Genomic DNA, 17090 nt, shown 5'->3' with positions numbered 1-17090 from the left:
GACAAGCAGGGCTCTGTACACTGATGACAAGCAGGGAACTGTAAACTGAGGACAAGCAGGGCTCTGTGCACTGAGGACAAGCAGGACTCTGTGCACTGAGGACAAGCAGGGCTCTGTACACTGAGGACAAGTAGGGCTCTGTACACTGAGGACAAGCGGGGCCCTGTACACTGAGGACAAGCGGGGCCCTGTACACTGAGGACAAGCGGGGCTCTGTGCAGTGAGGACAAGCAGGGCTCTGTACACTGAGGACAAGTAGGGCTCTGTACACTGAGGACAAGCAGGGCTCTGTGCAGTGAGGACAAGCAGGGCTCTGTGCAGTGAGGACAAGCAGGGCTCTGTACACTGAGGACAAGTAGGGCTCTGTACACTGAGGACAAGCAGGGCTCTATACACTGAGGACAAGCGGGACTCTGTGCAGTGAGGCTCTGTGACATGCTATGGGCTCACACATGAGGATGATTGACAAGCCATTAGCCTGCAAAGTTCCCTGCTTGTCCGGCCCTCACTTCCTGTATTTGGACTCCTCACAGAGACACACAGGCAATAGCTGCAGGGACAGCATTTTTTTACCCAAAAATAAACACATTTTTTTTAACCAATGTATATTACAAATATACATATAATGTTATCTACATTATATAAAAAGTTTTTGTTGACAACAGGTACACTTTAATCAAATCTCACTTGGTATTTATTGTATTGATGAATCACAATCCAGAAAACAACATATTTAAAAAAAACTAATGGACTGGATGGCAGACTTCAATCCAATTTGTGGGAGAAAAGACACATCAAGCTAATATAATGTTTCTTCTCTATTTTTTTTCTTTTCATTTTAGACAATCAGTAGACAGCAACTCCTCCAACACCAATTCACCCCCCAGTCCTACCACAGGTAAACTTGTGCTTTACAGATAAACAAAATTCTTGTATCCAGATGGAAGATGCAATGATGGGCAGTACCACCATATTTCCATATGTCTACCATATTAAACATTGGGTTAAATGTTTAACCCCTTAAGGACGCAGGGTTTTTCCGTTTTTGCATTTTTTCCTCATCACCTTCTAAAAATCATAACGCTTTCAATTTTGCACATAAAATTCCATATGATGGCTTATTTTTTTGCGCCACCAATTCTACTTTGCAGGGACATTAGTCATTTTACCCAAAAATCCTCGGCGAAACGGAAAGAAAATTTATTGTGCGACAAAATTGAAGATGAAATGTCATTTTGTAACTTTTGGGGGCTTCCATTCCTATTTATAAAGGTTGGATATTGTCGTACTTCAGAAAAAAATCATAACTACATGCAGGAAAATTTATATGTTAAAAATTCTCATCTTCTAACCCCTATATGCGCCGTGTTCTGAAGTTTTTATTGGTTCCATTTTTGTATTGATCAGACTTTTTGATCGCTTTTTATTAATTATTTCATGATATCAAAAGTGACCAAAAATATGCTATTTTGGACTTTGGAATTTTTTTGCGCATACGCCATTGACGTGCGGTTTAATTAACCTTATATTTTTATAGTTCGGACATTTCCGCACGCAACGATACCACATATGTTTATTATTATTTACACTGTAACTGGGGTTAAATGACCTTTTTTTTCACTTTTTTTGCAGTGCTTAACCCCTTAAGGACACATGACGTACTGGAACGTCATGTGTCCACTCCCGATCTATAACGCGGGGCCACGGCGTGGCCCCGCGTCATAGCGGGTCGGGCCCGGCCTCTAACAACGGCCGGGACCCGTGGCTAATAGCGCGCGGCATTGATCGCTGTGCCGCGCGCTATTAACCCTTTAGACGCGGCGTTCAAAGTTGAACGCCGCGTCTAAAGTGAAACCGAAAGCATGCCGGCTAGCTCAGTGGGCTGTTCGGGATAGCCGCGGTGAAATCGCGGCATCCCGAACAGCTGACAGGACAGCGGGAGGGCCCCTACCTGCCTCCTCGCTGTCCGATCGCCGAATGACTGCTCAGTGCCTGAGATCCAGGCATGAGCAGTCATGCGGCAGAATCATCGATCACTGGTTTCTTATGAGAAACCAGTGATCAATGTAAAAGATCAGTGTGTGCAGTGTTATAGGTCCCTATGGGACCTATAACACTGCAAAAAAAAAGTGCAAAAAAAAAGTGAATAAACATCATTTAACCCCTTCCCTATTAAAAGTTTGAATCACCCCCCTTTTCCCATAAAAGAAAAAACACAGTGTAAATAAAAATAAAAATAAACATAAATGGTATCGCCGCGTGCGGAAATGTCCGAATTATAAAAATATATCGTTAATTAAACCGCACGGTCAATGGCGTGCGCGCAAAAAAATTCCAAAGTCCAAAATAGTGCATTTTTGGTCACTTTTTATATCATGAAAAAATGAATAAAAAGCGATCAATAAGTCCTATCAATGCAAAAATGGTACCGTTAAAAACTTCAGATCACGGCGCAAAAAATGAGCCCTCATACCGCCCCATACACGGAAAAATAAAAAAGTTATAGGGGTCAGAAGATGACAATTTTAAACGTATTAATTTTCCTGCATGTAGTTATGATTTTTTCCAGAAGTCCGACAAAATCAAACCTATATAAGTAGGGTATCATTTTAATCGTATGGACCTACAGAATACATATCAGGTGTCATTTTTACCGAAAAATGTACTACGTAGAAACGGAAGCCCCCAAAAGTTACAAAACAGCGTTTTTTTAAAAATTTTGTCGCACAATGATTTTTTTTCCCGCTTCACCATAGATTTTTGGGCAAAATGACTGACGTCATTACAAAGTAGAATTGGTGGCGCAAAAAATAAGCCATCATATGGATTTTTAGGTGTAAATTTGAAAGAGTTATGATTTTTTAAAGGCAAGGAGCAAAAAACAAAAATGCAAAAACGGAAAAACCTCCGGTCCTTAAGGGGTTAAGCTCCCATAGGGACCTATAACACTGCACACACTGATCTTTTACCCTGATCCCTGCAAAGCCATAGCTTTGCATGGATCAGCGAGATAGAGGCTCGATTGCTCAAGCCTGTAGCTCAGGCTTGGAGCAATCAAACCCAGATTGGACGCGACGGAGCAAGGTAAGGGCGTCTCCGCTCACGTCCTAGCTGATCGGGACATGGCAATTTTATCGCGATCTCCCGATCAGGCCGACTGAGCTGCCTGGAAGCGTTTACTTTCACTTTCAGACGCGGCGGTCAACTTTGATCGCTGCGTCTGAAGGGTTAATAGCACGCGGCACACCGATCGGTGCCTCGCGCTATTAGCCCAGGGTCCTGGCTATGAATAGCAGCCGGGACCGACCTGGTGTGATGCGGGGTCACGGCGTGACCCCGTTTTAAACACCGGGACCAGGAGAGGGGTGTACAGGTACGCCCTTCGTCCTGAAGGAGTTAATTATGTTATAAAACACTTTGCTGTGGACAATTACTAGTTAAAAAGGTCCCTTGACAATAAACTGGTCACAAAATGCCCCCTATCTCTTGCTGGGACCACTGGTGAGTTTTTTTTTCCAAGGGAAAACCTAGTCAAATCCCCAGAGCCATCACACCGGTGAAAGAGCATTACACAATGCCCAAAATATTGGGTTGTCTGTGTAATGCAGGACCCTATTACACTGGTGAAGCCCCCCTGTGAAACAGAGCCGGCACTCGTTCATCAGCTGATCAGGTCGTTTTGACCCATCAAAAAATCATCACCATGTATTAGGGCAGTGTTTCCCAACCAGGGTGTCTCCAGCTGTTGCAAAACTACAACTCCCAGCATGCCCGGACAGCCAACGGCTGTCCAGGCATGCTGGGAGTTGTAGTTTTGCAACAGCTGGAGGCACCCTGGTTGGGAAACACTGTTTTAGGGGATGTGTGACCGATAAGTGCTTGCAGCAAAGGGCCACACGAATGATGTAACGCTTTTTTGCGCAGCCCTTCTCGCACGCTGGTCGAGCCTTGTGATAGACCTGATGAAGCGCCGATTGTCGTGATACGGTCTGTGGCCAGCCTCTGAGCTCTCCCCGCTTCATCTACCACCTCCCTCATGAAAACCCCGTCAGGAATCAGCTGTATATCCAGGATACGTACCGGGTGAGTGCTCCGTTCCCTATATTCTTGGCATTGACTGTATTTGGAGTTCTCTCTTATCCGTGAAGCACCTCACGTTGTCCTGTCTGGTTTCAGCATCTCTCATTACCATTAATCCATAGCATACAAGCAGCATTATGTCCAGTGCCAATTCATAAATTCTGCATTGTTTCTGTTTGTTAGATTCAAAGTACAAAGATATTCTTAATGAAAACCTGATCCACAGTGCTCTGGACCTCAGACTGGGCTGAAGACCTTCCAAAAAGACACTGGGGGAGATTTATCAGAACCTGTCCAGAGGAAAAATTGCTGAGCTGCCCATAGCAACCAATCAGATCGCTTCTTTCATTTGTCAGAGGCCTTTTCAAAAATGAAAGAAGCGATCTGATTGGTTGCTATTTGCAACTTAGCGTCTTTTCCTCTGGACGGGTTTTGATAAATCTCCCCCAATGACTCTAAGCACAAAGCAACATGTGGCACGGGGACAACTCTGTGAATTTTCTTGAATGTGTCCCAGCCAGATCTGGAACCAATGGAACAACTCTGGAGACATGAAAATGGCTTCCAACGACAGACAGTCCCTATCCAACCTGACAGAGCATAAGATCTGCAGAGAATAATGGCAGAAAATCCCCAGGTTTACATACCAAGTCTACATACCTTCCACTTATCGCCAAGAAGACTGGAGGCTGTAATTAGAGATGAGCGAACTTACAGTAAATTTGATTCGTCACGAACTTCTCGGCTCGGCAGTTGATACTTATCCTGCATAAATTAGTTCAGCTTTCAGGTGCTCCCGTGGGCTGGAAAAGGTGGATACAGTCCTAGGAAAGAGTCTCCTAGGACTGTATCCACCTTTTCCAGCCCACGGGAGCACCTGAAAGCTGAACTAATTTATGCAGGAAAAGTCATCAACTGCCGAGCCGAGAAGTTCGTGACGAATCAAATTTACTGTAAGTTCGCTCATCTCTAGCTGTAATCGCTGCCAAAGGGGCCTCAACTAAGTCCTGAGTAAAGGGTCTGAATACATTTATCAATGCAATTATTTCGTTTTTCCTTTTTTTTTTTTAAATTGCAAAGATTTGTAACATTTTTATTTTCTTTTAACACAAGGCGGCAACATAACAAAATGTGAAAGGGTATGTGAGTGTGTGTGTATATATATATATATATATATATATATATATATATATATTTAATATGTAATGAATGGGAAAAGTGCTTTTTTTTTTAGCATTTAATATTTGGGCAGCGTACAGGCAATCATGTGATCACATGGTACTTATTAACCGCAGTGTATTGAGCCTGATTGCGTTTCCCTTTTATGACATGATGTGAGAAGTAAAACAGCAGACCTGACTGTCTCTATTAGGCTTCCCCTCCCCGCCTGGCATGACAACCCAAAAGCAACTTCCCATCACATTTTGGGGGTAAGAAGTAGTCTGAGTGATGGCATCTTAGTCGTGAAATGTCCAGAATTTAATCTCTCACCTGGATCAGTGCATTGTATTCATGATCTAAACCAGGGGTCCCCAAACTGTGGCCCTCCAGATGTTGCAAAAACTACAATTCCCAGCATGCCTGGACAGCCGTTGGCTGTCCAGGCATGCTGGGAGTTGTAGTTTTGCAACATCTGGAGGGCCACAGTTTGGGGACCACTGATCTAAACTAATATGGGGCTGCTGCCCTGGAGTGTTCTATAAAGGCTTCTACCTCTTTGGGGTTGATCAGTAGGGTGTTTCATTTTTCCAAAGATGTGATTTTCATAGGACTTTGCCTATGCCCCGAATCTCAGTGATGTAAAAGATACATATGCCACATTTCGAGAAGATTGGCTAATATTTAGGGGTTGCACACATTGATCACTTTTATCTTCTCTCTAGAGAAATTTCTAATTTCCCAGAGGCTCTGCATCAAGCAAAGTGGATGGCAAAGGCAAATATATGAACTTAAAATTGTCCTCTTCACCAAACAGTTGAATATTCCTCAACGAGAATTGGAAAGAATGAACCGGTCGCACATTTTGTCAGCCTCATATATATTTGCTTTTGGCACGAGGCAATTGTAAGGCAATGGGCTCCAAAGAATGATTTGGATATGCTACAGCTTCTGAGCACTTACCCAGACACAGATGTCAAGAAAAGTGCTATCACAGTTGCTAAGATATACCTTTGGTTTATGTCAGAAACAAACGTAGGATTGTTTTTTATTTTGGACGAACAGACTAATGGACTAAAAATTTTGAAACCAAACCTGCAAAGAAAAAGGAAATGAAATTAATAGAGGGTAAAATCCTAGTTTTTGAAGGAAAAGACCTGAGCCATTTCATTTCTAATAAAACAAAGAGGTTCTTTGAATTGTTTGGGATCCACGACGTGACAGAATACTGCAGTGATTCTCTAAGAAGCCATGTGAACGCTCTTAAAGGGGTTATCCACCTTAAGGTGATTTCAGTACGTACCTGGCAGACAGTAATGGACATGCTTAGGAAGGATCTGCGCTTGTTTTGGGGCTAAATGGCTATGTTGTGAGATTACCATAACACTGTGGCACGATTTTTGTGAACTTGTATTTCCTGTTTGACTTTTCTTTTTTTGACTACAAATCCCAAAATTCCATTTTCCTCCCTCTCACACATCAGCTACCCCAACCACTGAAACATAAATCAGCTGCATCCATCAAAAGACCTGTGGTTTTCAATCAGGGTGCCTCCAGCTGTTGCATTAGTTGCAGATTGATGTCTCTCCCACCAAGTGATCGCTCCACCCATTGAAGCAGACAGGCTCCCTGTCATCAGCTGACTAGTGAGTCAGGTCTCGGCCACATTGCAAGCTGGGAAAAATCTGAGACAACAGTCATTTTGTATGCTGGTAAAAATAAATATTAAGGTGAAAATCAAAGAAGAATTGTGAGAAAACCATCACACACAGGTACAGACACTATATTATGAACTACACTAACTTTACATCCCCTGTAGCAAAGTCAAATAAAAAAAAAATACTGGAATACCCCTTTAAGGTGGTCAATGATACTGCAGAAAGAAGAATTGCTCTGATGAACTTTAACAAATCACTAAGGGACAAACAACACAAACAGTTCTTGTTGAGGGTAGTCGAGCATCAAAGTCGTCATCAAGCGAAGAAAAGAAGGGGTTGCATCGTTCAAAGTTAAAATAATGTTTTGCCTATTATACTACCTATTAATCTTAGTGTCTAGTTTTAATATTTTAAGGCTGTGATTTCTAGTTTTCCCAATAAAAGTCATTAACTTAGAAAAATCATATTTGTTGCCTACTTTTTCAAAACTGATCAAAGTTTGCAACCTTTAAATATTATCCAATCATCTTGAAATTTGGCATATATATATATATATATATATATATATATATATATATATATATATATATATATATATATATCATTTACATCACTGAGACCCCGGGCGTAAGCAAAGTCTGCAAAAATGTTACATTTTATTTTTTTCCTTGCAAAATGAAACACCCCATTGATCAGGTCTACGCCCATCAGTATTCCTAATTCTAGGAATACTCCATTTTTGTAAACAGAGTAATAAATACTTGGATAAAAACACCACAAACTAAAGTAAAATCTGCCAGCTTCTTGAAGAGCATGTAAGGCACTGCTGTACAGCATTCCCTAAATCTCCTAAGACTTCTGACCCAACAGGCGCCCCTCCTCCCACAGCAGACAGGACATAGGTTGCTCTTCATTACTGGCACAGAAGAGCTCGTACAGGTTTCTCCACTGTTCTTCAGTAAATAGATGCCCCGAAAGGTGGGGTCTTACATAGGAATAAATAGTCTGTATAGGGTGATTGGGGAGAAGTCAGCGGGTCACCCTTCTTTTGGTAATTTCCTCTTGAATCCGTCTTTTCAGGGCCTCCTTCATTCTGGCTTCCAGCTGGTTCTCTACTGAGATTTTTGTTGCGATTTGCTCAGCATCATCATCCTGCAGAGACAGGGAAGAAATTGAGAAAAAAGCTTTTATTGTTGTATAGTTTTCTGCATCTGCGTGCGATAATGCATTTTCACAGCATAATTACAGGAGGGGTCTGTGCCTGTATTATGGCCGAGCATCAAGTCTGACCCTGGTACCATCGACCCAAACTCACAGGATCAGAGAATGAGGCCAGGGGCTAAAATACGGGGGAAATAAATCTGCCTGCGATTATCCTCCTACTGTGCAAGCGGTCCTAGCGGGTTTTCCGTCCGGACATTTCACACCCTTTTTGCCTTATAATGGAGAATCTTAGCCCATAGACTCCTGCATACAGAACCTTCATAGTTACAAGTATGGTCATAATTGACAAATAGCCATCAAGTTCCACCAAAGAGGGAAGTAAATATATGAAGGGGAGGGGTTATGTTGCTACTAGTGTGCCTGCAGCTGGTGCAAAACTACAACTCCCAGCATGCCCGGACAGCCAGAAGCTAGGAGTTGTCGTTTTGCAACAGCTGGAGGCACCCTGTTTGGAACACTCTGGCCTAAGATATCAGAAACCTAGTCGTCTGCTGTAATAACATATTATGGAGTACAACCTATGGATATACATTAGAGATGAGCGAACTTACAGTAAATTCGATTCGTCACGAACTTCTCGGCTCGGCAGTTGATGACTTATCCTGCGTAAATTAGTTCAGCTTTCAGGTGCTCCGGTGGGCTGGAAAAGATGGATACAGTCCTAGGAAAGAGTCTCCTAGGACTGTGTCCACCTTTTCCAGTCCACGGGAGCACCTGAAAGCTAAACTAATTTATGCAGGAAAAGTCATCAACTGCCGAGCCGAGAAGTTCGTGACGAATCGAATTTACTGTAAGTTCGCTCATCTCTAATATACATGTATAGGTGTACACTAAAATATCACTTTCTGTAAAGGATCCACACCTCGTACACAATAATAGATGTAATTTCACCGCTGTCTGCCTCAAACTCCAAGCAGAAGAGCTCATGTCCAGGTGTCTCAGGGTCTGTGCTGGAGTCGCTGTCACTCAGGTCGTCGTCCGCTAGACCAGCAGTGCGGGTCGGCCTTTCTGAGGGTGAGGATGATACACATTGTATTAAAGAAAAATGCTACATAACTCACTAAAGGTTTATAGATAAAAAAATAAAAAAAATAATAATTTTCTTTCATAAATTTTTTCTTTCTCCCCTCTGATCAGTGATTAGCAAAATTATGTGAAATTATGTGCACAAATATGGGATAAGAGTGGATGTTTTACGTTTTCTTTTTTAAATATATGTTTTATTTAAACCAACCATAAAATTGGGGCTCGTAGATTAGATCAGTGTTTCCCAACCAGGGTGCCTCCAGCTGTTTCAAAACTACAACTCCCAGCATGCCCCGACAGCCAAAGGCTGTCGGGGCATGCTGGGAGTTGTAGTTTTGCAACAGCTGGAGGCACCCTGGGTTGGGAAACACTGGATTAGATAGACATAAAATAATGATGTAAAGACATATACAAATTTATAAAATTACAATCTCTATAATTAAACACAGAACAGTGTCTCACACCACAGGGCCCTTGCGGGTGCTACACTGATATAAATAAAATAAAATGTCATAAAAAAAATTTAATAATACTAAACTAACCATACAGCACACTAGATAGCAATGGCAAAAAAACTATTGAAATGCAGATATTGCCACAAGGATGACAGAACTCCCCCCAACCTCCAGCCCAGCACCCCGGCTCTCTGAGAGGAACGTGTGCTACAGACTACCCCTTTAAGTCTAATGCATAGCAATTTCCCCTTCATGATACAAAGCTCTCACCTCTTGGACGTGGGTGGTAGACCTGTAGGTCTGGTTTCTTGGGTCGGGGTGGTCCTGGAGTGTACCTTCTCCTTTGCTTCTCTTTAGCTTGTTTCACTTCCTTATCATAATCATCTCTAGGGAAAAATACAAAAATAAAACCCACAATCCTATTAAAATGAAGAACAGTCTGATATGGAACAGGCTGCACAGTGTGGGCCCGACCATACCCTTTGAAGGGAAACTGTCAGCTCTAGATTATACTCACATCTCAAGAGTCAAAGAGGCTGTGTGAGCAGCAGCATGCATGCCTCCCCCCTCCACCATCCCACCTGACCTTGCCTTGACTGGTTGGCTTGCAGGGCTCATTGCTGGAACAGTACTGTACATTATTCATTAAAGGCAGGGAGGGGTGGGGGAGGGAGGAGGCCTGCATGCTGTGGCTCACACAGTCCCTGACCTAGTAATAACTGCTTCTCTTTATTGGAAATTGGAGTAGGGCTTCACAAGTATAATCCAGGCGTACCTTTGTTCAGTATTCAGGGTGCTTTATGTTATTTAAAAATAAAACGCATCTAGTGGTGTCAGAGGGGCAGAGCCCACTATGCTCTGTTGCCACAATGCCTCTCTCTATTTACATCTTCTCCTCTCTTCCTTTTGATTGACACACAGGGCTGGTCTGACTGTGGTGGCCCTGTGTAGTTGTGACTTGCATGCGCCGTCAATGAAGACAGAGCTGTCACTAGAGGCAGGGTTAAAGGGGTACTCCGCTTCCCCAGGGTTTGGAACATTTTGTTCCGAACGCTGAGTGTGGGCAGAGGGGGTCGTGATGTCATGCCACACCCCCTCAATGCAAGTTTATGGGAGGGGGCATGGCAGCCGCCACGCCCCCTCCCATCGACTTGCATTGAGGGGGCGTAGTGTGACATCACGAGGGGCGTGGCTGTGATGTTCTAAACGAATGCCGGGTACTGCGCAGAGATCCTTTTGATAGGGTATAAGATGTCTAGGGGTGGAGTACCCCTTTAACCTCTAGTTATTACTGCACGTGCAGAAAGTCAAAGAGGTTCTGAATCATTCCTAAACTCACTGCCCATGTGCTGCAATACACATTGATGGCTCATGTATGAGACAACTGCACAGGTCCTGCAGGCGAGCCTTGTGTGTCAATCAAAAGGAAGAGAAGAGACACAGTAGAGAGAGGGGAGTATAGTGGCCCCCAGGCCCCGTCTCTCTGATATCTTAGAAAACTGGCAGCCGACATACCCAGCATCCTTGCCTCTGTCCCCTTTGCTTTCCCACCTTGCGCTTACTTTGGTAAAGGAGGTTCCATGAATATTTACAAAGGGGGGGGGATATGGGAACAGAGGAGATGAAGGCAGGGATGCTGGGTATGTCGGCTCCAACTTCCATGGTAGTTAGGGGGTTAATTTCCATACTAGCAATAGAGGATAATACTGACTGTATCACCGAAACGATGACAACAATGTCAGTAAGTGCTACATCATTTTAATCTGCTTCACCTGCACTATAACCCTGTGTATTGCGATTAGTGGGGGGGGGGGGGGGGGGGACCTTTTTTTTTATTTATTTTTTAAAGAAGCTTGTTTAAAGAGTACCTGCCATCAAGTAAAACTTTTTATATTGTCTTCCTTATGTAAAATGTAAAAAGCCTTCCTGCAATACAGTGACCCCCCGACCTACGATGGCCCCGACATACGATCATTTCAACATGTTGAAGGCAGCATCAGCATACGATGCTTTTGTATGTCGGGGCCATCGCATAAACGGCTAGACTGCTTCAGCACTGCTTCAGCTACCACCGGATAGCCGTTTACGGTGCCCCGTGTGGTCCACTGATGATCACTTACCTGTCCTCGGGGCTCCGGCGGGTCCTCTTCGGGATCCTCTGCATCGTCGGCGCTCTCCATCGTAGTCATCACGTCTCTGCGTACGCCGTCCCGTCATCCAATAGGAGCGGCGTGCGTAGCGACATGATGCCGGGGAGGACGAGTGAGGATGCCGGGGAAGCAGAGGCCTTGCCGGAGCATCGGGGACACCCTGGGGACAGCGATGGAAGGCGACATCCCGGGCAGCGGTGACGGTCCGGAGCGGCGGGGACAGGTGAGTACAACTTCCTCTACCAGTGGTCTTCAACTTGCGGACCTCCAGATGTTGCAAAACTACAACTCCCAGCATGCCCGGACAGCCATTGGCTGTGAGGGCATGCTGGGTGTTGTAGTTTTGCAACGTCTGGAGGTCCGGAGGTTGTAGACCACTGTCCTATGCTTTACATTGCACGGATCCCCTATATATAGTAAATTTGAGTAGCCGAATTAGTCCAGTGATGCAGATGCAAATCATAAAATGTGGCAGTATCTTGTAATACCTTTTTTATCGGGCTAACAGCATTTTGTAGAGAAGCTTTTGGGATTCCTCCCTTTATCAAGTCCAAAGCAAATCTAAGCTCACAAGCAGAAGACACAGGTTACATCTCACAAATATGCAGGGGTTAAGACAATAGATGTGGAGAATTCACACTAAGATGGGCCATAAATTGTGCTGCTATAGGCTCATAGACTAAATTTATGGCCCATCTTAGTGTGAATTCTCCACATCTATTGTCTTAACCCCTGCATATTTGTGAGATGTAACCTGTGTCTTCTGCTTGTGAGCTTAGATTTGCTTTGGACTTGATAAAGGGAGGAATCCCAAAAGCTTCTCTACAAAATGCTGTTAGCCCGATAAAAAATGTATTACAAGATACTGCCACATTTTATGATTTGCATCTATATATATATATTTTCAGCAGTTTTTACCTGTTTAAAAAGTGTCCACTAGGGGGTCTCTCTTGTTTGGCATTCTGCAGGCGCTGCATAGCCTCAGGACCAGTGCCGGATGGGCACTGGTCCAATTTCCGGAAGTGCGGCTCTGCTCATCTCTCGCTCCCTGCCTGCAAGCCATGCAGGTGGGAGCGACACGCATGGGGCTCTGTGAACACAGACATAACCACTGCCCCCCTGCCTGGTTTCCCCCCTGGCAGAAGCGCTCCCATGTTACTGATGCGAATGCAGGGTGCACGGCAAGCAACACGCTCCGATGTCCCATCTCTCTGTGTGGTAGCGGGGTATGAGGTGCAGGGCAGATGTTGTTACCTTTTATTCGTGACGCCTATAACCACCCGAAGGTATACCGCTGGATTCTGGGCTAGGCACAGGGGCAATAAAGACTCTGAAGTTTCAGACAATGGTACCTTACTGAGGGTAGACAGTTGGTAAAGTCTATACAGTTCAGCCAGGGCCCAAGGAGGTGACCAGTGAGATACCTTAAGGGTTTGCTGGGACTTGTAGTAGGACTGGACAATTGAATGCAGACCACGCTGACTTGACAGATGACAGGGACTGACTTGACGTAACTCATAAAGCTGTGACTTTATCTTACTTGACTTGATGGTGGCTGCAGGACTGGACTTTGAGGTCTCCAACACTGGACACACACACTAGGCGACTGCACTGGACCTCAGATTAGCAGAAGAGCAGAGCTCAAAAAGAGATAAGCTAGGGCCACCCAGGGCTTATATGGGAGAGACTAGCAGGGAGCCCATAGGTCACTCTTGGGATCACCTGGTCACTGATACCTCCTGGGTAACAATCACATGGCATAACTCTTAAAGATACAACACATTTTATAATACAATACACTGCAGAACATATGTACAGGGGGGGAAACAGGTGCAAGGAGCCCTGGGACACTGAAGGAGGCTGCCTGACAGGACAGCAAGGGTACGGGGTAACACCTTCCGTACTGGGCCACCACATCTGTATGCCTTGCAATCTGCATAACAGAGAGGAGGGGACTCACAGGCTGCCTGCCACGATTGGCTCCCTGTTCTACGTGCGCTACCGAGACTGCGTGCAGCATAGAACAGGGAAGGGCGGAAGTGTTACCATGCAGGCTTCAGGTGACGTCACGTCTGCAGCAGCAAAAGAAGAGGGACATTGAGCAGACTTTACAAAGCAATAACTTGAGAAATAATGGCCCAAAATGAAGAAAAAAAAAAAAGTGATATGGACTCAGGATGACAAGGGGAACCCACAGAGATGATAAGTTCATCTGTTTACTTGGTACATTTTAATAAATACAAAGCACCGTAAACACAGAACAAAGGTACGCCTGGATGGTACATGTGAAGCCCTACTCATATGTGTGCACAGTTTAGTATGTGACAGTTGAGTTGCACTTTTAAGGGTGAGTTCTCACCTGGCGTTTACGCAGCGTATTTCACGATGCGCAAGATGTGCGGCAGCCCTATGCGTGTAGTGAGTTTTGGAGGCGGAGCCGCGCGTCACAGTCACATTGGCACACGGCCCCGCCTCCAAAACTCACTACACGCATAGGGCTGCCGCCGAAAAGCCCTGTGTGTATAGTGCACAAGGAATACGCAGCATATTTCCTGCTGCTGCTGCCGCAAATTTAGCGTATATGCCAGGTGGGAACACACCCTAAAAAAACCTGACAGCAGGGTCACTGGCACTAACCTGAATATAGAAGTAGATGTGGGTGACCCTGTTTCTAACCCTTTTTACTGGGTGGAAATCAGTGCAACCATCCAGGAGATATTCATCTGGTTGCTAATATGGTATTTTTTTCTTAACTGCACCTATTTTCACCCAATAAGCAACATTAGAGACAGGGTCACCTGCACTATGTACCTGTATATTCAGGTTAGTACGGTCAACCCTGCTGTCAGTTTACCTTTAGGGGTACTCTGCAAGAAAAAGGTTTTCAAATCAACTGGTGCCAGAAAGTTATACAGATGTGTAAATTACTTCTATTTAAAAATCTTAATCCTTCCAGTACTTATCAGCTGCTGTATCCTACAGAGGAAGTTGTGTAGTTCTTTTCTGTCTGACCACAGTGCTCTCTGCTGCCACCTCTGTCCATGTCAGGAACTGTCCGGAGCAGGAACAAATCCCCATAGCAAACCTCTCCTGCTCTTGACAGTACCTGATATGGACAGAGATGGCAGCAGAGAGCACTGTGGTCAGACAGAAAAGAACTCCAAAACTTCCTCTGGAGCATTAAGATTTTCAAATAGAAGTAATTTACAAATCTGTTTAATTTTCCAGCACCAGTTTATTTGAAAACATTTATTTCCCCCCGGAGTACCCCTTTAAGAAGAAAAGACCATATTAGCAACAATATGAGTATCTCCTAAATGGCTGCACCGATAGCTAGAACCAGGGTCATCTGTACTATCTACCAGGTTAATGCAGGTGACCCTGCTGGCAGTTTCTATTTATGTAAATTAGAGATACATACCCATTCATTTGCATACATATCCATATCTGCAATCTTTATATAGTTCGTTCACAAATACATAACCCACAGCAGATTTTCAAACCCACTTATTACAATGGATCCGCAGCAAATCTGACACATTGAAGTCAACCCAATGATCTCAGTGTGAACATAACCTAAAGTAGTGTTTTTAAACCAGGGTGCCTCCAGCTGTTGCCAATCTACAACTCCCAGCATGCCGGGACAGCGTTTGGCTGTCCGGGCATGCTGCGAGTAGTTGTAGTATGGCAACAGCTGGAGGCACCCTGATTGGGAAACACTGGTCTATAGGGGGACAACAATGTCTACCGGACCCACTCACCGTGCTATCTGGTTCCGCCGGATATGATGAACGAATCCATGATTCATATCCAGCCGCCCGCCGGGTCCTGGCCTCACCCGCGACTCCGTTTCTTCCTCCATGCCCCTCCAATCTCCCCTATTTCGGTAAACTCAGCCCGAGTTCACCGCTGATTGGTCACCTCCAATGAAAAGTTACGCAATGAGAACCAATCAGAGGCCAGAACATTATCTGCGCGTCAAACCTCGTTTTCGTCCTGTATTGACCAATCGGTGGTCTTTGTGTGTCGGGGTGACTTCCAGGCTCTGTACGCATCAGCGGCGTTGGTGTGAGCAGGATGAACCCGGAGAAACGGCTGAAACGGGAACCGGAGGATAGTTTGGAGGAGGAGGAGGATGATGACGAAGAGGAAGAGGCGGTGGCTGCAGGTGTGTGCGGGAGCCCGGGAGGCTTACATTGGTCTCGACCATGTGGGTTGTAGTTACGTGTGAATAACGTTCAATGTAGCAAAGGGAACACGTGATATTAACAACCAGTCAACGTCCAGCTTTCATTTTCTAGAACGTTGTATAGATATGTAAGGTGCCTTGTGATTGGTTGCTGTGGGCACCGGCCTCTCTGTACTGGTCACAACAGTGCTTTTCAAATAGTGTGCCTCCAGCTGTTGCAAAACTGCAATTTCTAGCATTCCTGGACAGCCTTTGACTGTCTAGGCCTGCTGGCAACTGTTGTTTTGCAACAGCTGGAGACACCCTGTTTGGCAAACACTGTGTTACAGCTACAGGAGACTACTTATTGCCGCTGCAGCCTGTGTTATGGGTGGGAAACTTCCTATGCATTAGGGCTGACCAAGTTATCTGCAGGGGCCACACCATCAGAGATGTGTGTGTGCGTGCGTGCGTGGACCGCAAAAATCTGCTCTTTACTGTGTCCGCCATCATCCCACGACTACCTAATGCCAACATATACCATTCATATCCTTGGCCCAAATAGACTAACCAAGTTTAAGCCATAAGCATTATTTTAACTGGACTGGATAATGCAGCAGGCTACCCTTTCAAGTCCACTTGAAATAGCACTTAAAGGGGTACTCTGCCCCTAAACATCTTGTCCCCTATCTAAAGGACCCCCGCGATCTCCAGCACGACACTCCAGTTACCCGGTGCACTCCTTGTTGGATGATGGGCGGCCACAGCCGTTATGCCCCCTCCATTCATGTCTATGGGAGGAGGCGTGATGGCTATGTACTATTCTTCATGCTCCCTCCCATATACATGCACGGAGGGGGTGTGGTGTGACGTCACAAACACGGAAGCTCTAAGCGTCCATAATCAGAATGCTGCAATGTAGGCCCGGATATGAGGGGAGGGGAGTCCAGTGGACAGACTCTCCCCCTCCTCTCTTCCTCCGATCAGAGAGGTGACATCGGAGGAGCCCTTACTGTCAATCACACCGAAATAGGAGAAAATACAGGAGTGACTACTCTTAGTTTGACTGACTACTACTAGTTTTCAGGTAAAGGATCTAAAGAACTCTGACTCTTGTGGCACTGATCAGAGATGTCTGCTACTAGAAATCTGACACGACCTTCTACGCAAA

At 44.9% G+C, this 17090-nt stretch overlaps 2 protein-coding genes across 4 annotated transcripts in view; one reads left to right on the top strand and one right to left on the bottom strand.

Moving 5' to 3' along the window:
• Positions 1-7488: 7488 nt before the first annotated feature.
• Positions 7489-15780, bottom strand: C4H2orf68 (chromosome 4 C2orf68 homolog). Of its 3 annotated transcripts, none has more exons than XM_056571295.1 (4): positions 15513-15780; positions 9872-9987; positions 8983-9128; positions 7489-8048 (listed from the first exon to the last, which is right to left on the bottom strand). In XM_056571295.1, the coding sequence occupies exons 1-4, from the start codon at positions 15611-15613 to the stop codon at positions 7926-7928; spliced, it is 486 nt and encodes a 161-aa protein (XP_056427270.1). In that variant the 5' UTR covers positions 15614-15780; the 3' UTR covers positions 7489-7925. The 3 variants fall into 3 exon arrangements, with proteins under 3 accessions (XP_056427270.1, XP_056427272.1, XP_056427271.1); XM_056571297.1 differs by having other exon boundaries at positions 8990-9128; positions 15513-15652; XM_056571296.1 differs by lacking the exon at positions 15513-15780 and adding an exon at positions 15173-15363.
• USP39 (ubiquitin specific peptidase 39) overlaps positions 15695-17090 on the top strand; it is a 36549-nt gene continuing 35153 nt past the window's right edge. The window contains exon 1 of the mRNA XM_056571288.1: positions 15695-15919. Coding sequence (XP_056427263.1) covers positions 15829-15919 — 91 coding nt within the window. The 5' untranslated portion in view covers positions 15695-15828. The remainder of the gene's footprint in view (positions 15920-17090) is intronic.

Source organism: Hyla sarda, chromosome 4 (assembly GCF_029499605.1).
Source record: "Hyla sarda isolate aHylSar1 chromosome 4, aHylSar1.hap1, whole genome shotgun sequence".
Classification (NCBI taxonomy): domain Eukaryota; kingdom Metazoa; phylum Chordata; class Amphibia; order Anura; family Hylidae; genus Hyla; species Hyla sarda.
The sequence above is the reverse complement of the archived record's forward strand: the minus strand, read 5'-3'. Positions and strand labels throughout refer to the sequence as shown.

Bases quoted from the DNA above. Each gene is read 5' to 3' on its own strand.
- C4H2orf68 (XM_056571295.1), bottom strand. From the start codon at position 15,613: ATGGAGGAAGAAACGGAGTCGCGGGTGAGGCCAGGACCCGGCGGGCGG. The intron at 9,988-15,512 runs GTGAGTGGGTCC...ATTTTTCCCTAG, and splicing joins CGGCGGAACCAGATAGCACG to AGATGATTATGATAAGGAAG. The intron at 8,049-8,982 runs GTGTGGATCCTT...CTGTCTCTGCAG, and splicing joins CATCTATTATTGTGTACGAG to GATGATGATGCTGAGCAAAT.